General features: G+C 35.4%; 2 protein-coding genes across 9 annotated transcripts in view; one reads left to right on the forward strand and one right to left on the reverse strand.

The window, feature by feature from the left end:
• Window positions 1-23,309, reverse strand: part of LOC150093682 (beta-1,3-galactosyltransferase 5-like) — a 100,241-nt gene that overhangs the window by 23,950 nt on the left and 52,982 nt on the right. For all 8 annotated transcript variants that reach the window (XR_016550309.1, XM_090412805.1, XM_090412802.1 and 5 more), the window contains one exon: window positions 18,680-18,815. Coding sequence is in view for 1 of the 8 variants with exons in the window: in XM_090412807.1 (XP_090268933.1) it covers window positions 18,680-18,815 (136 nt within the window). In the remaining 7 variants the exon portion in view is untranslated. The remainder of the gene's footprint in view (window positions 1-18,679; window positions 18,816-23,309) is intronic.
• LOC150093683 (beta-1,3-galactosyltransferase 1-like) overlaps window positions 17,558-23,309 on the forward strand; it is a 204,767-nt gene continuing 199,015 nt past the window's right edge. Inside the window, exon 1 of the mRNA XM_090412787.1 lies at window positions 17,558-17,799. The gene's annotated coding sequence lies outside the window, so the exon portion shown is untranslated. The remainder of the gene's footprint in view (window positions 17,800-23,309) is intronic.

Here is a 23,309-nt window from a genome sequence, read left to right on the forward strand (position 1 = left end):
GGTAATGGGTTAACAGTGATACTGCTGGACCTGGCTAAGGCATTTGACAGGATACCACATGGAATTTTAATCCGTAAACTACAACATATGGGAATGGATATAGGGTTGGTGAGATGGGTAGGTGGGCGGTTGATGGAGAGATATCAGAGAGTAGTTTATTCAGGAGTAGAGTCCAAAAGACGGCTTGTGACTAGTGGTGTACCGCAGGGTTCTGTTCTTGGACAACTGTTGTTCAATTTGTTCATTAACGATATAGGAAAGGATCTAAGAGGAACAGTTCATTTGTTCGCTGATGATGCAAAGTTGGGTAGGGCAATAGTAAATGCAGAAGATGTCAAAGTCTTGCAAGATGATTTGGATAGATTGGTGTTCTCTGCTAAGGAGTATGGATATCAATTTAATGTGACAAAATGTAAGGTTATGCATTTTGGGGTGAAAAGATTAGCAGCCTTATACCACATTGGTGGAACTGTACTCCAGGAAATTGATGAGGCCAGGGACTTGGGAGTGTTGATGGACAGGGAGATGAAGTTTTGGGGGCACACATTTCAAAAGTGGCTAAATCAGCTCATCAGATCACTTGGTTGTTGAAAAATACTTTGACGAGCAGAGACAAGAAAGTTATTGTTCCTCTGTACCGAGCCTTGACAAGACCTCATCTCGACTACTGTGCCCAGATTTGGTCACCTAGGTTCCTTCTTGATGGGGAGGAGGTGGAGAGGATCCAGAGGTGACTAAGATGATAGCGGGTCTATGGAATGAACCATATGAGAACAGGGTGAAGATTTGTGGGTTGCAGAAATTAGTTGAGTGGCAGAATAGGGGAGATATGATTGAGATATTCAAATTGCTAAAGGGTTTCTATAGGATTAATGCAGAGGATATTTTTGAGATCAGGACTGTGGTGGGAGAACTAGGTGGATATTTATGGAAGCTGGGCAAGAGTGTGATTAGCAAGGGTGTTAGAGCTGGGTTCTTTACTTTTAGAGTGGTAAAGGAGTGGAATAAGCTGCCAGAGTCTGTTGTGGGTGCTATGACAGTGAATAAGTTCAACGCAAGGTATGATAGATACTGTGAGAATGCCGAATAGTTGTGCGGACATGATGTTTAGGGCTTCCCTCGATGAGTCTAAGGACTCCCTGGATTTGCCTGTAATAATAATAACTGTTTTGCTTGTGAAACAGTTGGAAAAATTTACGTATAAATCATGATTTCGCATGTTGGTAACCAATTCGTACATTGCTTTATTCTTTTCTTCCCTTCAACATGAATTGACTCTTCTTGGCACATTGCCAGCCGAGGATACCACCGCTGTAGTCAGACTGTACATTAATATATAAATACTGTGGATGGGCTAATTTTAATAAACGAGTCTGTGAACACACATCCGTTAGTCAATCTTAGCCCAGGAGACGTAATTCATATCTCACCTATGAATAATTACAAATACCAATGTTCATAACGGATTTGAACCCGCAGCCTATGTCTAGACAACGATAACCATTCAGCCATCCAAGCCGGCCGGTTTGGGGGAGAATTCACACATCCTTTCCTCAAATGTTTAGGTTATTATTAGGTATCTCATCCCAATTTTACCTCCTTCGGTTTCTTCACAAATCTGCCAAGAAATGTATTTCTGTGTATTAATTAGTGTTCTCTATTCAGTTCGCCAAAAGTTTTTTTTCTCCGTTTCGTAAGCAGATCATTAGTAAGGACCTTTACTGAATAGTCATATACGTCCATTTACTTCGGAAAAACATGTTAAGAGTAGAACACAAGTTCTTTCTTTGAATATGACACTCATGCATTCATAATCTGATGTCTCGTTATTGCTGTTCTAACCGTAGATAAGAATTGCAGAACTTTATACATCGTTGTAATTATGTTCCTAAAGTAGTTATGCTATTTTGTCCATTTAATTATAATATTTGAATATTATATATCTGATGTCTGACCATGCAACTAATTTCTGTATGGCTAATATTTTTTGAATGACTTGAGATAATTGTTCTAGAAAATATCTATTAAAAAGTTTATTTACCATATAAAACGTCTAAGACGGACAAATAATTATAAATAACTTTGATAAGAGTTTTTTTTAGATATATGAGAGCGTGTTTTGTGCATTGTGATAAGACATGCAATATGTTCATTGCAATCCTTACTTTAAATCAACTGGAAAATAGCAAAATACCAAAATTTGTATACTTCAAGCTCATGGCAAAGAGTAAACAAGACACACTGTTTGGTAATTTGTAGGTCCGCCCGATAGTCTAGTGACTATGCGCTTCGCAACCATATGCCTGGGGAAGGAGTGTCCTGGATTCGATTCCTGTCGCCGACGTGAGGAGCTTAAGGATCTTCCTCAGCCATAGACAAGTTAGCCGGTCTTGGACGTGGACAGTAGGTTTTTTCTTCCCCCCCCCCCCAGTTTATCTGGGGTTTTTCATCCCGCAAGCAGGCAAACCGCCACCGTGAACACACTGTTACACCTGATATCTTGAGAATATAGTATTCTCAGTTATCAGGGTGTAACATAGTAAAATAAATAACATAAATAAAAAAACCCTGCATAAAAAGGATAATTTAATTAATGTAATATTCTTGCATCCAGTATAAATTGAGTAAAATGTAAAGGTCTATTGTTTAGTTAAGATAACAAAAGAAAAGAATGTATTAAGATGTATTATGACTAAACAAGGAATTAGTATTAAATAAGTAGCTAACTGAGAAATAATATAGTAATGCGATTAAGAATGAAAGAGTTAAGTGCATAAGTATAAAAGAATGAGTCATGAAATACGCTATGTAAGAGGCTACAGATTAGGCATTAAGTAGAATTCTGAGAAAAGGTTTAAAAGGGGGTTAAGATAGAGGCTAACAAGAGAAATAACGGAATTTCGCTTAGGGCCTATACCCGGATAGAAACTTCGTTACGAGTTGCCGATCAAAATGATGTATGGCGGCCAAATGCTACCCAATTGGTAGACAGACGGAAAACAAGTAGGAGGTGGGAAAAAGAAGTAAGAAAGGGCGCCGTTAGGAGAGCAGCTATAAAAGCGTTGGTAACCACCCCCCTCGGGACCTTTTTCGAGGAGTAGGCTCTTTTGGATTTTAGGGAGGATGTAGAGATAGCCAAGGAGGCTTGAGGCCCTTTTGCCTTTTTCCAGAAGAGAAGAAACGTTTGGAGAGTCGCGGTTGTTTTAGTTTGGTTTTCTAGTGGATTTCACGGTGTTCCTGAGTGGAGAGATATGGCTTATATCCTCATGCCACAACAAGGAATCGAAGGTGAGCGGGAAAGCTATTCCCGTATTCCTATGTAGAAAGCGAAATACACCATAGAGTCATAGGAAGCTGTGAAAATGTCGATGTCCTCCTTTCGGATAGTACAGCCGACCATACAGATGTTTATATAGCCCTGAATTGCAAGAAGTTATGCAAGCAAGTTCGTTCAGTAGAAGGTAAGGGCCGTAAGCGAAGCTAAAGAAAGGTATTGTGAACTTTGTCTTATGTTAACTAGAAGTTGTCTATAATAGGTACCATTGTCATAATACAGAACTGTTAATGTGATTAGGGAGAAATTATAATAGGACTTTAGAATTTGATAGAGAGTGTTAAAAGTAAGCTAGCTAGTGTTGATAATTTGTGAATAATTAATTATCCTAAGAATCTTGAGTGCCTACTACATTGTAAAAGGAAAGTTAATGACATAGTTGTGTGTTAATGAAGTAAATGGTTTTGTTAATATTGAGTTAGATTAGTGCGAATTGAGTAATCAAGTAGCCTGAGGAATTTGAATGCTTAGTGTGATGTGTAGAGAATCGGAATTGTCATACGTATGTGCTAGAGTAGTTAATGATTTTGTTAGTGTACTTGAAGTTGAATAATCTAATAATGTGTGGTGATCTAAAATTTTTATGTTAAGTGAATTCATGTTTTGTATGAAATTTTGTGGCGGCATGATCATAGTAACTTTTGTCGAATCATAGCCCAACTACTTGTATTAAGCTAATTTTAGTGTGTAAGTAATTTAGTTGAGTATTTTGATATGTACCTTGTTTAGAGAAAAAATAAACCTTTTGTTTAATGATAAAAAGAGTTGTTTGATATCGCTAATCCAATGCACCGCTTAGAAACATTCGAGCCTAACCACGCGAGGAATTAATGTTAAGAAACGGGAAGTTTAAGGAATTAATGTTGAGTAACAAGAAATAGTATCACGACTGCAATAGTTACACTTGCAGATATTTGAGTTCCTTTCTCTGTTTATGTATAAAATATCTTAAACTAAATATCCCAAAGGGCACAGTTAAAATACAAATACTAGGGATACTACGGGGAACAACAATTCAGATATTAGTAGAAAAAATTGGTGATGTTTTGAAAGTAGAAGTTAGGAGAATATAGACGAAGGCAGTTTGTAAGACAAACAAAATCGCAAGATTGGGACGTAACAAAACGCTATAGTGAAAAATACATTAAACGCCCAGAGGAAGAAAAGGACTGTTTGGTGATTTGTATAACCTGAGTCTCACCACAGGAGAGATACCACATTAATGAAAAGAATATATGATATTTCCGTTGTACAAAGAGTGGTGCAAAAATCGATGTGTCGAACTGCTGATCTATCGGTAACTCCGGAGAGGTGGTGGTGGTGAAGATTTTAGAGAAGTTGATAAGAACTCATATGAAGAATGGGTTGACAGACAAGCTGTTCATTGCGAGGAACAGCATGAGTTTACTAAAAGGAGGTCACGTTTAGCAATTTGCTCCTATTTTATAAAAGTGTTATAGTTGAGCTGGATGAAGGGGAAATGGCTGTTGAACTTTGCTAAGGCATTTGATAGAATGAAAGACTGCTGTGGAACTGGAATATAAACTTAGTTAAGAGAGTGGTTGATAGACGGTTATCAAAAAATAGTATACAGTGAGTGTTAAATCTGCCAGATTCAACGTAACAAGTGGTGTATTCCCGAGTTAAGTCTTTGGGTCCATTGTTGTTCAATCTATTAATGACATTAGGAAGAATCTAACAGGAGATGCTCAATTGTTTGCTAGTGATGCAAAGATTGGTAGGGTAATTAAGAATGGCGGAAGTGATATAAGCACTTACAGAATTGAATATGCTGCAACTGTAGGCAAATGATAATCCAAATTCTTCCGCAGACGCTGGTAAGCTGGGTGGGGAGATGATAAGATGGAGGTCTTGATGCTTCTGAATTTGTGTATAAAATATCATCTGATGAAATATTTCGTTTATATGAAAGGTGGGGAGCGATCACGCTCCTCATCTATGGCATCTATGGAAGTTAAGTTTGTATGCGGAGTAAGAGCTACATTTTTCCCTAACAGAACAGTTAGTGAATGAAACAGTTTGCCTGTCGTATGTGTGCATCTAGTGTGAATAAGTGAAATAGAAAGCATGAAAAAGATGGTGTGGGTGATGTATTGCCTCTCTTGAAGAGTCGTTGATTCCCAGGAGGTTTTAATAATAGTAATAATAATAATAAGAAGAAGAAGAATGTACAGACTTTGTTGTATTGACAAATTTCATTTCGGTGATTATAAAAGAATTTTTTTTCTCAGAATTTTTTTTCTTCTTTGAAGTGTAAATATAAGGCTGACCTGTACTGTTGCATATCACAAATACATGGCGTCATTTGTTTCCCTAGAATACTGTTTATTAGGAGTTGTGAAGTCACTATGAGTACACAGAACAAAGACTCCAAATAGAGTTTTTAGCTTAACATTGGCCTATCTACGTTACTATGAAACTATTACTTAAAAGTTTATTACTTTTAAGTAATGTGAGATTTTTTCCATTTTTCAGTTTTTGTACATTTTCATGTATTGTTTTCTTGATAATATTTTGTGTTTTATTTCATAGGATATTTAAATCGAATAAAGTTTTAGGTTGATTGGGCTTATAGTAATTTTTTTTTTCATCCACCTACCTATTGCACTGGGCTAATACGAAAACTATCTATCAAGTTGCATAAAATCGTTAGCTGTAATCTCCGGAAGGCATTTATAATAATACTTCCAATTAACATTGGAAAATATATTGTTCAGAGGCAAATTTTAAGGAGAAATGGAAAGTAAAAATACGATACATTTTAATATACTATACTAAGCAAAAAATAAATTAAAATATTTGAATATCTCAGAAAAGCAGAGCCAAATATTACTTTGACTAAATATTACTTTTGCTGTATATTATTCATATTTAGCAAAAGAAAGCTAAAAATCTAAAAAAAAAAACAAATCGGACTATATTTAAGGAGAGTTTTTATATTTCTTTTAAGTGATGTGGCTTTTTAAATATTATTTAATACCAGGAAATTAAACATTTGTTGTCTGCCTTGCTATTAATAAATCGTTTTAATAGTTCCAAAGAAGTTATTAATAAGTTGTTTTAATAACTTCTTTAGAAGTTAAAACGATTTAAAAACAGGATTGGATTTGCACTGCTTGTTTATTATTATAAAAAGGCTCAAATAAAAGTTATTACATCGAAAACGTCTTGTTCAGAGTTAACTCTTAATGAATAAATTGTAATATTTCAATATAAACGAATGCATATTTCTATTTAGTTTCTAAAATAAATAAAACGAAGAGGATGGAATAACGTATTTAACATTACAATAAAAACAAATCTGAGAATAAAACAATCCTTTAAATAATCCTACATCTGTTTAATAACAGAACAATGACTAATACGTGCCAATTAAGTACCTCTAACAAAAAAAAAAAAAAGTTGGTACTCTTTACTATGTTTCCGAGATAATTTTCGATTTCACAATAACAGAATTTAACTCAATATTCTGCTGGGTATACTTGATTAAAACATGCTGCCATCTACTGTTAAACACGTAAAACAAATAGCATATTATACATATATGACATAAAAGTTTTCTCAAAACGCTCATATCCATATAAAAATACATGCGAGAGTTAATTTCTCATAATCCAAAAGGAACTTTTCTTGACCAGCTATCATATACTTAATGAGGTCACATACTTCCAGAATATAACGATCACAGAATGTAAAATCAAAATTTCTTTAGGTTTTATTTATAAATTTATTCTACAAAATTATTTTAAATGTGTTTAACTAAATACAAAAATTCAGCATAATTTATAAAACTTTCAAATACAAATAAAGCATTTAAAGTATTTCTAATGATTAAAGCTACATTTATAGGAAAATTAACAAAATTATTAATATAAATATCGTTTACGTTCGTCAACCCTTGTTTTAATGGGTGAATGAAAGTTCTCTATTCTGCTGTGTTTTTCTTCATACTTACTGTCATTACTTGTTTGTTCGCAAATCTAATGTATTTTATGAATATATTTTAGAATAATATGAATATATTGTTATGGATATGGATGCAAAGGGTTTTAGCAATTTTCTCATATTTTATAACAATGTTACGGCCGAGCTGGATAAAGGGAATGGATACACTATGATGATGTTGGATTTTGCTAAGGCATTTGATAGGATACCACACGAAAGGCTGTTGCATAAACTTGAAAATATGGGAATGGAATATAAACTCTTGAGTTGGATCAGGGGATGGTTGACAGACAGATATCAAAAAGTGATATACAGGATGGGTGTGAATCTGTCAGATTTAAAGGGATCAGTGTTGTACCTCATGGTTCAATCCTTGGGCCATTATTGTTCAATCTGTACATTGACGATATTGGAAAAGGGCTGATAAGAGATCTTCAAGTGTGTTCGGATTCAGAAAGAGGCAGAACAATTAGGGATGCTACCGATATCCAGCCATTACAGAATGATTTGAATAGGCTGGAAATATGGGCAAATGATAATGACTATCAGTACACACTTTGAGGTAACGAGATATCCAATAGCATATTATTTTGGTGAGAGATACAAGAAATTGATGAGACTAGGGATATTGGTATTATAATGGATAGATATTTGAAATTCGAAGGTCACATTGCAAAAATTAGAAATACAACTCAGGATAATTGTGATATTGCAATGAGCACTGACATGTAAGGATAAGGAAGTTATTTTTGCTATTTACAAGGCCTTGATGAGCCCGAACATAAAATACTGCACCCAGATTTGATCTCCTGGGTTAGGAGGCAACAAAGGAGCTATGAAAATAGTGCAAAGGAGAGTATTAAAAATATCAGGACTGTGTAATGTACATTATGAAGACAGAATGAGAATTTGTTGACTTCAGACACTGGAAAAAATGGAGAAAGAGGTGTAATATGATAAAGCCCTATTAACTTCTTAAAGGGTGTTGTGGTTATCAGTTGATGAAATTTTTTGCTATATGAAAGATGATGGAGAGGACAAGGGGGGGGGAATCCTATGAAGTTGAGTTGCGTGCTGCTAAGAAAAGGATATTTTTTCTCTAACAAAGCAGCGAGTGAGTGGAACAGTTTCCCTGTTGAAGTGGTGAGTGCATCTAGTATGAATGAATTTAAGAGGCGGTATGAAGGCTGGTGTTCATGATGTATGGTCTTCCCTAATGAGTCCTTGGCTCCTTGGAGGGTTCAGATAATAATAATAATTATTATTATTATTTCACTGGGATCTTAATTCTCGTATTCAGGAACATTCATTATCATTATCGCATTTATAAGTAGTCGATTACTGGGAATATTTTCTTTATACGTATTGCGCTGTTAACCAGATTGATGCAGATTGCGTGTATATTCTAAATAGCACTTCAAGTTGCTTGATGTGTTCATTATTAGAACGTATAAATACTGTAACATAATAATACAGAATGGAGACTTTTAAAAACTAAGTAACCTCATGATTTCATAATGATTTCAACTGAAAAAAAAAACTTCTGCAACAGGACTCTAATCCACAAGTAACCCTTGTTTCCTTGGTGTCACACTTAATCGTAGTATAAGTTATTATTATTATTATTATTATTATTATTATTATTATTATTATTATTATTATTATTATTATTATTATTATTATTATTAAAACTAAAAAATAGTATTATTTTTTTTATTGCCGGCCTGGTTGGCCGAGTGGTTAGCGTATCCGCTCTCCAGCCGAAAGGCTGCGGGTTCGAATCCCGGAGTAGGCATGGATGTTTGTAAAAATACCAGTGGTGGTGGTTAGATGCCGTTGGCGTAGATGATGGTAATGCGTTTCGTTGTAGTTAGTGGATTGAGTGGTGGAGACAGACAGCTGTAGAGTAGGTGCCCCCCCCCCCAGACCCTGGATGAGTCTTTGGACTCCTTAGAGGCGTCACGTAATAATAACAATTATTATTATCAAGAGAAAATTCTAGGGAGTCAGGGACTCATCTTCGAAGGCGAATACTATCCAAGCCATCTGTCATATCTGCTCTTGAATTCATTCACACTACTTGCACACTAAAAAATAGTATTATTTTTTTAGTGTGCGAGTAGTTACTGTATAACCCTTTCAGACGTTTATACGTCTCAATCATAATCACCCCTCTTTCTCTTGTTTTCTAGTGTCTGCAGCCTACAGATTCTCAGTCAGTCTTCATAATCAGCATTCCACAATTCTGATACAATTCCTGCACGCTCCTTTGCACCCTCTCCACTGTATCATAATCACAGCCGAAACCAGGAAATCCGAACTGCGCACAGTAGTCGAAGAGAGGTCCCAGCAAGGCCTTTTAAAGAGGCAAAATGACTTCCTTATCTTTCCATGTCAAGGTACGTTTCAGCATTGCAATTATCCTCTGAGTTGTATTTAGTCTTTGCTATACGGCCCTTGAACTTCAACTTCCTGTCTACTAAAACTCCAGGATCTCTATAGCCTCATCAGTTTCTTCTAACCTAATCCCACCAAATATAATACGACATTGGATATCTAATCACACCAAAGTCATGACCTTACATTTATTAATATTTAACTTATAGCCATTTTCACATGCTCACAATTGCAGCCTATTCAAATCATTCTGCAAGTATTGCATACCAGCAGCAGAGCACTCCTGATTACCCTACCTATCTTTGCATCATCAGAAAATAGCTGTATGTTGCTTGTCAAATCCTTCCCAAACAGTGGACCAAGCACTGATCTTTGTGGTACACCACTGGTTACCTTACATTTTGCAGACTCACATTCCCAGTATACCACTTTTTGATATCTCTCATTCAGCTATCCTCTGAAGAATTCGTGCCAGAATTTATAATACAATCTAATGTTCTCTATTTTATGCGTCTTTTATGCTGAATTCTGTAAAAGCCTTAGCAAAATCCAAAAGTATCAGAGTGTGTTCATTCCCCTTGTTCAACTCAATGGCACCATTATTATAGAATCTGAGAAAGTTGCTCAAACATGACCTTTCCTTAGTAAACCCATGCTGTTCATTGCAAAGCAGAGATTCCCTGTAAACTCATTTCTGAATGCGAGCCCTAACTAACGTTTCCAAATTCTTTACCACCACCACCACCACTCCAGAGATAGTGATTGGTTTATAGTTGGGTACAACAGTCTTTGCACCACCCTTGTGCATTTGGGATTACCATATATTCTTTCCACTCCTGTGGAATCTTCCCTATGCTGAGACTTAAACTATACAGCCTGGTCAAGGGAATAGCCAATTCATCTGAACATTCCTTTAGCATCCATGCTGATATCCCATCAATCCCTGTTTCTGATTCTTATACAGTTTGTGCATCGGCTCTAGTACTTCCTCCTATCCACATGAATTTCTTCATACGGTGAAAAGGTAGTGGTGAGTTCAATGTTACATATACCAGGTTGATAGCTTTTAGCAAAATGACCACTCATTAGCTAAACAATCTCTTCTACATCAGTCATCCTCATACCATCCATCTGCATTCACTAGAATTATTCTTTTATACGTATTCTTTCCTTACACCATAACGACAGAATTCTTTGGCGTGTTTTTTAATTTTCATCGCCAGTTTCTTTTCACACTTAGACTTAGCTTTCCGTAAAACAGCTGTGATTCCTCCTCGCCTTATAATTTTCGTCATCATCCGTATGCACACAGTATTTCTTCCACATCGTCTTTTCCATATAAATCTCGTGTTTAATTAGATTACACATGTATTTCACTCATGCTCTATTTATTCTTCGAGCTCTAAGGATACATTGTGATATTGCATCATTTACGTATCCTTTAAACCCAATCTCATGCGCTCTCGATATCCTTCCCATTCAACAACTGATACCATTCGCGTAGATGCCTCGATCTTAGAACAGCCATGGATCTGGTGTTCCCTGTTGCAGAATATTGTTCGCCAGTTTGGAGCCGAAGTCACCACACGACTCTTGTGGACATATATAACAACGAGTGAGAACCATCTCGTTACCTTAAAAAATCTACTCCTCTTCCATTACCTGTTCTTTCCCCCATCACTCCTCCCTACCTCTCATCACTCACTCCTCATATAAACACGTACCTGATTACAGATCCAACTACCAAGCCTTCAGGATTCAATCTACCTCGACACCTGTGGAGCCAGCTAAACATATTGAGAACCTGAGAAGGCGGCTATACCCGCTTATTACATCTCTAGGGAATTTCACAGTCACCCCTTTGCTTGTGTGGTGCAGTGCAGACTACACATCATATCACTGATGACTGCCCCCACACACTACTTCCTTGCCTCAGGAACTTGCATTTATTACTTCCAGATAGTTTCATCGATTGATTAATTGAACTGTCAGTCTGTGTATAGTTTTGCTTATTAATTTCTTGTATTTCTCCCCATAAGCTAAATAAATAAAGTTTCATAGTGAATAACTACTTAGTCTGCAATTGCTTAAAAGGATAGCTACAGTGGAGCTAAAAGACTATTTTTTTCGTTATAATAAATTAATCCAAATTATTTATAAACCATCCAGATATCTGTAACTTCGAATTACATGTTAGACTCTGGCCTTGTTTAATAAGTATATGCAAACTTGGAAACTACAAGATTTCCAGTTACATCCCAACTCTTGGTTTTATCAACTACATCTGCATGAAATTTCTCTCTCTCTCTCTCTCTCTCTCTCTCTCTCTCTGAACAATAATTTATGCAGCAACAGTTTCCAAATTCGTACTTCATTTTATCTCATTGTAATAACTGATATTATAATTTAATTAAGAATAACAACTTAGCAAAGTAAATCATTTCATCTAAGGTTTCTCAGATACAGTTAAGTAGTCAGGAGCACGCCTGTGTGTACGTGTGTGCGTGCGTGCGTAATGGTACTTGTCGCAATGAGAGTGAGAAATCACGTTCTCCAAACATCTGCAATGTTATCCTTCAGAAGCGCCACCTGTCAAAAAGTCTGATAACTTTTATGTTATTACTGACAATATTTCAGAACTCTTCTATTGGAAGCGACATCTCAAAAGCGTTATGCGATCACCTGATGCTCCAATGCCTAACTTCGTTCCCAGTAAGGTGACAGTTCCAGTAAATTCATCACTTATAAGTGCTTAGCTTGCGTAATTTCGTTCTTGATCGCAAGGACAATTTCCAAGAGTTAATCTGAGAGATAAATGGGTAATGTTTGCGACATCTCATTGAATATGCTGCAAAAATTAAAAAATGAAAGGAAAATATGGTAATTCAACTTAGGGGGAGAATATGACATAAGAGAATTGTAAATGACATTCATTTCAAACATTTCAATGTCTATTTTTATTGTGTATGTCGAAAAGTGGTGAGAGAGCATTAAGTTTTTAAATTGCATTTTGAGTTGTATCACTAATAGACAAAGCAACGTCAATGGAATAGTTACGTGAAAAATTATAACAACGAAATTTAATACCAGGAATGCCATCTTGATTAACAGATGATATTTATATAAAATTATCCCATTTTTATATTCGTGACAAAGAGGAATGGTTATGCCTTCTCGTATTCTTCGTGTGTTATAAAGGTGTATTTAAAACTGTTCGTACTTTAAGTCTTTAGATTTAAAACGACTCGATAGCAAACAATTTTTATCGTTGAGTCAGCATCGAGTTCGGGAAGCGACTGCGAGGATCTTGAATGAAAGAAAGAGGGGAGATGGGACATTGAAATGCTTCTTACCAAGGAGAGCCTCCCTAGGTCAATCTGCAGGAGAGGGAATAGTGCCACGGCATAAGAGAGCGTCCAAGTCAGTGGTGGCAAACTAAAGGTTAGTTTGTATATCAGATGGAAAAGGTGCTGAACAGATTGGTTGAAAATAGACTATTAAACTGGCTTAGTGAGAATAAGAATCTTTTAGGAGGACAGCATAGGTTTAAAGAGGTGGTCTTGTTTCAGTAAGCTAGTTACATTTTCTAACAAGGTGGCCAATGCACCGGATACAGGAGTGATTATGCATTGATTTTTGTTCTAGAATTTGCTAAGGCATTCAATAGAATATCGCATGGAAATCTACTACTGAAATTGAATAGGATGAAGACGGATGGTCGATTGGTAGCTTAGATGAGGTTAGTTATGTAAACAGAGGGAAGCAATTTCTCGAGAGAAAAGAATGACACGCGAAGAATGAACAGATAATTCTGTTTTGGATGTTATTTGAATGATACATATTAAAGAAATAGACCCAAAATTTAAGTCCATTTCACCGACAGATAAAATCAAACAGCAAATATAATCAGTGTTTGTAAATAGATGCCATTGAGATAGGGAGAATAATAGCAGGGACTCGGATATAATTTTTTAAGAGTATTTGAACAGGTTGGAGTTTTGGAAGGATGCATGCGGATAGCAGTTTTGTGTGAAGGCCAAGTGTAAAGCATGCACTTTGGCTAGAGGAGACGGAATGAGCGAAGATGCCAAAGTATTTGATAGTGTTGGTGGATAGTTAGTTCAGGAACACATCGCTAAAGTTGTCAAGGATACTCAAAACGTTTGCTTCCAGCGAACGGTGATGACAAGTAGTAGTAATAAGGAGATGATAGTGCTACTGTATAAGAAACTGATCAAGCTGTCCAGACTATTAGGTGATAAGAAAACATTAGAGAAAGTTCAAAGGCTAGGTTGAAGATTGAAGATTACTGCATTCGAGGAGACATTGAGGGAAATGTGTTCTTGAAAGTTTAACGCAGAGAAGAAAAAGGGATGAAAAGAGACGGAAATGTTCTTGAAAAAGAAACCTAAAATCGTCCATATTTCTATTTAAATATATTCTAATTAGAATTTTGAATACAATAAGGTGAGAGAATGGGTAAATCTACTTTTATAAGGAAGATCAAAAATATCAGAATATGATTTTTATTATTTATAATATTATTAAAACAAAACAAAATGGTACGAGTATGTTGAAACAACACATTAATGGAAATGATTATCTAAATTTCTTGGGTTACTCAGCAACTCTTCTCCGTGAGGAGCTCAATCTAGGAAGAATGGAGCGTACCATTTCATCCTCATTTTTCCTTTCGTGTTAAGGCCAAAATGGCCTATCACGGCCAAGTAAATTGACTTCTTTAGAAATTTTTGAAAGGGAGTTTAATCCTATCCAAACCTGCAAATCACTACTTCGTGTTTTTTTTTTTTTTTAATTTAAAAATACTATATGTGTCCGCATAGGTATGGTTCTATCTCTTGTGAATACATCTGAGAAGCACGATGGAGAAAAAAAGAGAGAGAAAGAGAGCCTTTTCCATAAAACAATGAATATTTTTATCAGATGTTTGAGACACTTTTATGAATATGTAAGCAAATAATTTTATTCGCGACTTAATAAACTAAAGATATTTTTATTTTTTGAAAGGCACACGTGACTGAATTTCAACTAAAATCACAAATCGCTATTATATCGGAACTCTAGCACACAAAGAACCTTGTTAGCAATGAACGATTTCAAAATAATCCCAGTCTATAACTTGAATAAAACAATGTATCTTAGAAACAGTACGAGGGAGTTCGCATGTTCCAAAATTAATCTTCTCATGTAGCATTTTAGTGAACCCCTAGAACAAATATAGATTTGATGAATTGAGTAAGTACTTGCATTACGGAAAAAGATAAGTAAAACTGCAGGCCACAGCATCGTAGAAACTCGTCAAGAATCTAGAAGCAATTGCTTGTAGCATTTCACAAAGGGCAATTTTATTATCATATTTATTCAATATTTTTGTAAACGATCGAACCAAAGTATAATTATATAGTCACATCGATTAGCATACTCACATCCACTTACAGAGAACCATTAATGGATTACATGCTTAACAGACAGGCTTTAGTGTAATTACAAAATAGATTATGGATATCACTATTCTAGTAAACAGTAATAAATATCAACTCATTATTTTAAGAATAATTTTTAAAAATAAAAAAATAATAATCTTGAATATAAATTGTATTGAATATAAATATTATAATAATATATGTCTGTATTACGATTTTTTTTTCGATGGGGCTGTGAATATTTTAATTTTTCCAAAGACCTTTACATCCATAAGTTTGGGAAGCAGTGATCTAAACCATTAGTTCATCTACGATATTAATACTAATGTATTAAATACTACAGCCTGTAGTGGGTAGAATACACATAAAAGTGTTTGAATATGCAGAATGTTGGCTGCTACATATTATTACACAGTTTCTCTTCCCTCTCTCTATTCTCAAGAGTTTTAAACATGTTTATATTGTTTGGTTTGAAAGTTTCTTTTAATTTTTTACAAACATATTTATGTACAAAAACATGTTCAACAGCGCTAAGTTTATTTTTGTTGAGCTCATAATTTTTTTTAAAAAATTGGAATGCATAATTATTTCATCAGAAACGACAAAACGACAAAAATTGTATGAGAAAACACAATAAAAATCTTTGGAGGAAAAAAAAGGAGGGAGTCTGCACATGCGCTGTTTATGCTTGCGTATGCGTGTTTCATATCTAATCAATACAGATACAACACTAAGTTTTCTTTCGATAATAACACGTCTTAGATTTAAATTGAGATTTGAACTATGTTTACACACACACACACACACACACACACACACACACACACACACACACACACACACACACACACACACACACACTATCAGAACCAAAAATGTAGTTAGCCAGACAATAGTTACCAATACAAAATACACGGCAGCTTCCCGTCAAATTAAATGCTAACTACGCTTCTGACCCAACACAATCAATCAATTATAACTTTTTCTTTTTTCAATTAATTCAAGAAGAAACATTCAAAAGTTTGGTCTGCTTTTTTTGTAGTTTGCTTCTTTTATTTCTGTATTGTGAATTTTATCAATAGTCGATTAAGAAGTTCAAATAAATGACGTCTACTCTTTCTAATGTCGTCTGTGAGAACTAAACAGATGATCTTTCTGTAGGGATGTGCGCAGTACGTCAACAGCTCTTTTCAATCATCCTCTTCCTATAACATATGTTATCCTTAATAAATTTGAGAGAGAGAGAGAGATGTACTTAGCAAGTTTGGCTCTAATTTCTTGAGAAAATTTTGCAAAGGGAAAAAAAAACATAATGTGAAAGAAAGATCCATTTTCTTTCACAATTTCTTTCCTGTTTGGCAATTATCTCATTAATATATTAACCCGCAGTGCATTAATTTTTACTGAGGAACAGTAAACAACTTCATGAATGATTTAAAAACAACACCAAACTGATCTTCAGTTTAATTTTTCGACCCATTTTGAAAGCACGAAGAATCGGCTCATTAAGCAGGCACCTGAGCATAGCGATCCATATTGATTTTCGTTATAATTTTGAACTGCTGGAAAACTGCAGGTGAAGACTTTTTTTCTCCGTGAAGTTTTGATTTATTCTGGGCTCATCAAAAGAAAATAAAAAAGAAAAACAGAAAGTAAAGACGGAATTGCTAATGAGCAATTTTAGACCATTAAAACCGTCTTTTAATTATCTTTAATGGATCTTAATTAAGTGATTTACGCCATCATATTTTACGTAAGGGAGAAAACGATTGATGAGATTCATTTATCAGGTGTCTTATCGTAAACCCAAGCATAGATTTTTCTTGACAGTTCCAATTAACACTTACTTGAATAGGAGTGAAAAAAACATAATTTTTCATTTTAAATAAAGCTCTTTTTATCTATATAATTCTCTGAATACCAGTGTTGATATTCAGTTACCACAGAAACTGCAAAGAAGTCCAGGAAATCTACAAACAACGGTGCAATGCAACCACTCAAACTGATCAGTTGTAATAGTTACAACCTGATGAGCTTCGCCATGGCGAAAATGACATTTAAAAAATGGATATAAAGCACACTTTTATATTAACATGAAATTAATAATTCATAGAACATGTTAACAACCAATCGTTGTTGTTGTTATCTGTATTATTTTATTTATTTTAAATCAACGGGATACGACCATTTCTTGAGTAGGTCAGCGTTTCCTTGGAGCTTTCTCTAATCAAATCATCATTATTAATGTTTAATGCGGAAACAGGGACCAGTGTGCTGATGCAGAAGTAACGTCGGCATCCTGCCGACTAACGTATTAGGGGAGTTTTCCGCTGCCACTGCACGAGAGACCGATTCAGGTGGCAGAATGGAGTAAAGCGAAAAGATGGTGCCGCAATCGATTAGTCCCGTGATCAAAAAGAAAAAAAAAGGATAATATTTTACTATTCGATATCTTAGTGACGCAAGGATCTAGCTGATCAGTCAGGATGCGATCATGTCATCAGGTGAGGTCAGCTCAAGTGGCTTTTACACGTCAGTCTTTCGAACGTTTAACGGATGGTGTCAGAACTGTAGTTAGAACATTTTCTAGTGCTGAAGTGCTACAGATATCGTAAACCTTATTCTTGAAAGCATACACGGCTTTCTACAATACATAAGGTATGCATATTAACTGTAGATAATTGTAAATATAAAATTAACTTAAAATTTTTTCTTTTATTGTTGTTTGAAAATTTGGATATTTTATTTTTTTTTACAAAAATCCTCATCTGATGTGTGAAGTTAAGTTATAAATCATAATATACATAAAATAATACAAATATCCCTTACTATTGTTACCACTCTGTTTTTTGACTGTTGACTTTAACAATACACTTAAATCTTAACTTACCGGAAGTCTTAGGTTTGAAATTTCCAGGACATCCGTTAACTGTAACGGAAATAACTAGACGTAGTCTTCTACATGGCTTCAGAAATCGTCTATAACGTCGATGTATAGTTGAATAACAACAATAACTGAACGTTTTTGTATTATGTAATGAAATATTGACATTTTCTCAACATATTTCAGTCGATGAATTATCGTTATAACCGCACGCATATTATTTGAAGATCAAATACTGCTAACACTAACAAAACAGTATAAATTGGTAATAATCTGACGATAAAACACGTGTGCATTTTGTTCCTCTAATTATTCTTGTATGAAAGCGTAAAAAGAGACAGTTCCATTGTTCGAAACGTTGCCATAGTAACGAGCGCATCGTTCTTGTTGTCGTAGCAACGTACCATTTCTGCTTACACTTAGCAGACCTTTTTTTATATGATGATAAATGCATTACATTAACAGCGTAATTGAGCTGTAATCTAAATGAAACCCAACTGATTATTATTTGATTTATTTTATTATGAAGACAAAAACACTTTTATTTATTCTTTGTATACACCTTTCTGTAACAGGTTAAGTTCGTATTTTATTTTTTACTCTAAAAGATTTTAGGAATAAAGAAAGAAGATAGAAAAATAAAAACCTCCTTACCTTTACCAGCCGCACCTTGTATGTTCTCGATGGAAGCTTCATGTCTTTCACAAACACATCGATACAGGGGAAACACTCCTGGTTCGTGGAAATAAGGACTTGTGTAGTTCCCTGAAGGCTGCACCGAACCATATACCTGTGTTACGGAAAGTGGCATAAAATATTAAAGAAATCGGAAGGCTTTCTTTGAGTGTGTTCCAAAATGTTGGCTAGTCAAAGTAGGTTACAGTGAATGAGAAGTTTAAGACATTATGAAAAGAAAATGTGGTAACCGGAAGAAATAAACCAAAAAACTAACTAAAAACAGATTTACACAAACAAAATACTAAGTTACGTTATCTGGAAATAATACTTAATTCAAAACTGTATGCTATAATGCTACAAGACGAGAACTTAAATATTACATGGCATTTTCTTAGAATATTAAAGCAAAAACGGGTTATATCAAAATGTCTGCGAATATTTCTGTTTCTCTCAAGGCTTCCCCTACAAAACTTTAATCAAGCTTGAGTGTTCGTTATAGAAAAAAAAAATATTCGGATGTCCTTTTTACATTGGATCGGCATTTAGAAAACATTTTATTATTTCTAGTGTGCAACTAAATAATTATAAAACTAAAGAATTGTGTTTTTGAAAATATCTGTTGACTAGTTTTCTGTCTGAAGCTGTTTGTCTTATTTTTGTATAAATTCCGACCGAATTATGATCATAAGTGTATTACAGTGTTTAGGTAAAGAAATGCCACAGAGAGAAATGATACAGATACTTAGTAAACAGTTTGTACCAACTACTTCCGGTGAGAAATGCATTAACCTAATTTTTATAAGGTGTATGTCCAACCATAATGAAAAAGATGTAAACATAAAAATTGCAAAATATTTAAATATAACAGGTGTAATTAACTCTATATTTAAACCAAACCTAGTTCAAAAACAAACTAGACTAAAAGTATACAATACATTAGGCCTACCAGTCTTATTGTATGGAAGTGAAATCTGGACAATAAAACAAAAAGACAAACAAAGATTAATAACAACAGAAATGAAGTTTATGAGAAAAACTGCAAAGTATACTCTATTTGATCACAAAAGAAACGAAGAAATTATGAAAGATTAAACCAAGAATCAGTAATAGAAAAAATTAAAAAAATATAAACATAAATGAATGGAACACGTTCAAAGAATAAAAATAGAAAGATTACCAAAACTTGTACTTTAAGTACAAGTCATTAGGAAAAAGAAAACAAGGACGTCCTCTTAAAAGATTCAACGATGACTTCAAAGGCCGAAACAGCCCAGACTAGGCCTAAATAATCCTTGATATGCATGATGATGATGATGATGATGTCCAACCCAAAAAGCAGCTGATTCTCCGTGTAGTTAGGGTAGAATCGACCAAAATCATTTGTCCATCTGATTGTACTAGGCATTGCCCGAGTTGCTTACTAAGCAACTCAGGCAACACCTAGGAGCGTCGTTGTTTCGAGGACGGCAAAATTGTATCTCATCTATGAACAAACCGAGTTTTATTTAATTTAAAAACTTAGGGGTGGCAGAATATCTCTTTAAAAATTTCAAGCTGATATGAAGAAATGAAAATATGAGCATGATTAAGAAAGTCTCGTATGCTGTGCATCGCTGAGTTTGCAACATAAGACCCTACAATAATTTCCGACCTTATTGTAAATACAGTCTTATATTACAGCTTCGTTTCTACGCTTTGCTATTTGATATTGTATGTTTAATATTTTTCTAGTGCCCAATCTCAAATTTTTGGATCTATTTACTTTTTTTTTATTTTTCATTATACCTTTTACGCTATATCAATTTAGTTAATACTAGCGGGTACGCAGAAGCTAGGTTCTCGTTGCTGCATCCTGTTAGTACCCATTAGGGGAAGCTAACGCTGCTATCAACCAAACGCAAGTGATCGAACTAAAATGCTCCCAAATTTAGGCCCTAAAGGATCCCGCCTGGGCCCAGGACTAAAAATAATATCTTTTAATATTGAATGTTTCTCCAGTATCAAGCACGATCTCATTGGAAATATTTGCAAAGATAATGACTGCGATGTGCTCTGCCTACCAGAAACTCATAGAAGGGAAGGTGCTCAAGACCTTATATCCATGGCATGAAACTCATCAAAGAGATACTCCATGATAAATATGGTAGTGCATTATTTACAAAAGAAAACTTAATTCCATCGTCCATTGGCTCAACGAACAACAGAAACATTGAGATTATCGCAGTCACATTTAAAATCTCTCAATCACCTTAGTTTATAAAAGCCAGAAGAAGCTTTCTGTTTCCCCGACATCCTCCTCAACAATAGTGTATACATGACTAATGTATTAGGTGACTTTAACACCCACAGCATTAACTAAGATTGCACAAAGTCCAACGAAGATGGAGAACTCGTTGAAAAGGCTGAAAACCTTTCTCTAAACCTGATACATAATCCAAAACTTCCTGCATCTTTCAACATTGACAGATGGAAGTGAGGCTATAACCCTGACCTCGTATTTGTTAGCTCAAAAATATCCAACATTTGTGTTAAAACGGTTTCAAATCCCATTCCACATACTCAACATAGACCTATAAAACTTCAATTCAACCCAGCCATTATGACTAACACAGTCCTCCCTTACAGACAACGATTTAATTTCAAAAAAGCTAATTGGAAGGATTTCATTGACGATGTTGACCGCTTCATAGAACCAGTCCCTCCAAACCCTCGAGAGTATCCTCAATTCATAAAAATACTGAGGAAAATCTCCACCAAACATATCCCCCCGAGGATGCCGCACAAACTACATTCCAGGCCTTTTCAGTGACATACAAGCCCAGTATGCTGATTACTTACAACTTTACAACACCAACCCCTTCTCAGAGGAGACTACCCATGCAGGAGAAAAATTATGCTCCAAGATGGCAGAAGTAAGTAGTTCCTCATGGAAAAAAGAAATAGAAGGGTTTGAAATGATCCATAGTAGCAGAAAATAAGAACCTTAGAACCCCAAGAGAGAAACAAAACAGGATTAACTCAAACTTCACCATCACTGAACTCAACGCTGCCATAAACCTATTAAAACCTAGAAAATCTGTAGGCCTTGATGATGATATCTGTAACGAACAAATTAAGCTTTTTCAACCGAGAACTAAAGAGTGGTTATCAAAGCTGTACAACACTTGCCTCAGAACCCAAGGATACCAACTACCTGGAGGCATGCTAAAGTGGTGGCCTTTCTGAAACCAGGGAAAACTCCAACCGAAGAAAAAAATTACAGACCTATATCACTACTCGGCAACATCTTTAAACTCTATGAACGATTATTTTTGAACAGGCTACAACCCCTAATCACTCAATACATAGAAAATGGTTATGAGCAAAAACTAGCCACAGGAGCAGTCTTTATAGACCTAACTGCGGCATATGATTCCATAAACCATCTTACATTCAGAAATGAAATATACAGAATAACTAGACTATCGTCGTATTGGAAAACAGACGCCTTTTTGTGGACCTAGGGGGGGGGGAGATAGGAAGAGCCGCTGGCATCCCCCAAAAAATGACCTCCCCCGGGAAGTGTGTTATCACCATTACTTTTCAACATCTACATCAATGATCTCTCTCTCTCTCCATCTTTCCAGGAACTAGAAATTTTATCTATGCTGATCACTCTGCCATAGCTACTCAATCAAAAAAAATTTCAAGTACATTGAAACTACTCTATCACTTGCCTTAAATAGTCTGACTACATATTATAGCAGTAACCAATTAAAACCAAACCCCTTGAAAATCCAGACTGGCCTTTTCAACCTTAACAATAAGGAAGCTACAGATTTCTTGGGAAGGCTCTAACATAGAACCTTCCTGGAACCCAGTCTACCTCGGTGTGACTCTCGATCGCACTCTTTCATATAAAACACACTTAGAAAAAACAAAGGCAAAAGTGAATGCAAGAAACAATATACTAAAAAAGCTTACCTCCTCCAAATGGGGTGCAGACCCTAACACACTGAGATCTTATGCCTTGGCCCTTTGCTATTCTTCTGCTGAATATGCTTGTTCAGTATGGTCCAGATCCTGCCATGCTGAAAAACTTGACCCAGCATTGAATGAAAGCTGCCGCTTAATTACAGGATGCCTGAAACCAACACCACTAGAAGACCTGTATACTTTGGCTGGGTATTGCACCCCCTTCAATTCAAAGATCTGCATTCTCAGCTGACGAAAGAAGCAGACAAATGAATGATGAACGCCACCCACTATTCAAAACCAAAGACTAAGATCCCGACATAACTTCCTAACTGTTGAACCACCTAAAAACCCTCCAGAGACAAGACTTCAACAATCGCTTGCACTATACCCGGAGAATAATACTGGTATTCCAATAGCCGAACATCTTCCATGTGGTTCCCACTTGGACTGCAATACTTGGAAAAGCCTCAACAGACTTCGAACAAGAGGACGCTACAAACAAAACCTCATCAAATGGGGCTACCTCACTGGACCAGATAAGTGTGAGTGTAGGACGACCCAGTTCATGGAACACTTTCTTTCTTGTCCCCTTCTTCAATCACTTTGTACCAAAGAGGACCTTATATCCTGCACAGAAAAAGCAGTTGAT

Source organism: Typopeltis vanoorti, chromosome 23 (assembly GCF_054136105.1).
Source record: "Typopeltis vanoorti isolate ZY-2024b chromosome 23, IOZ_Tvanoo_1.0, whole genome shotgun sequence".
In the NCBI taxonomy this organism is placed as follows: domain Eukaryota; kingdom Metazoa; phylum Arthropoda; class Arachnida; order Uropygi; family Thelyphonidae; genus Typopeltis; species Typopeltis vanoorti.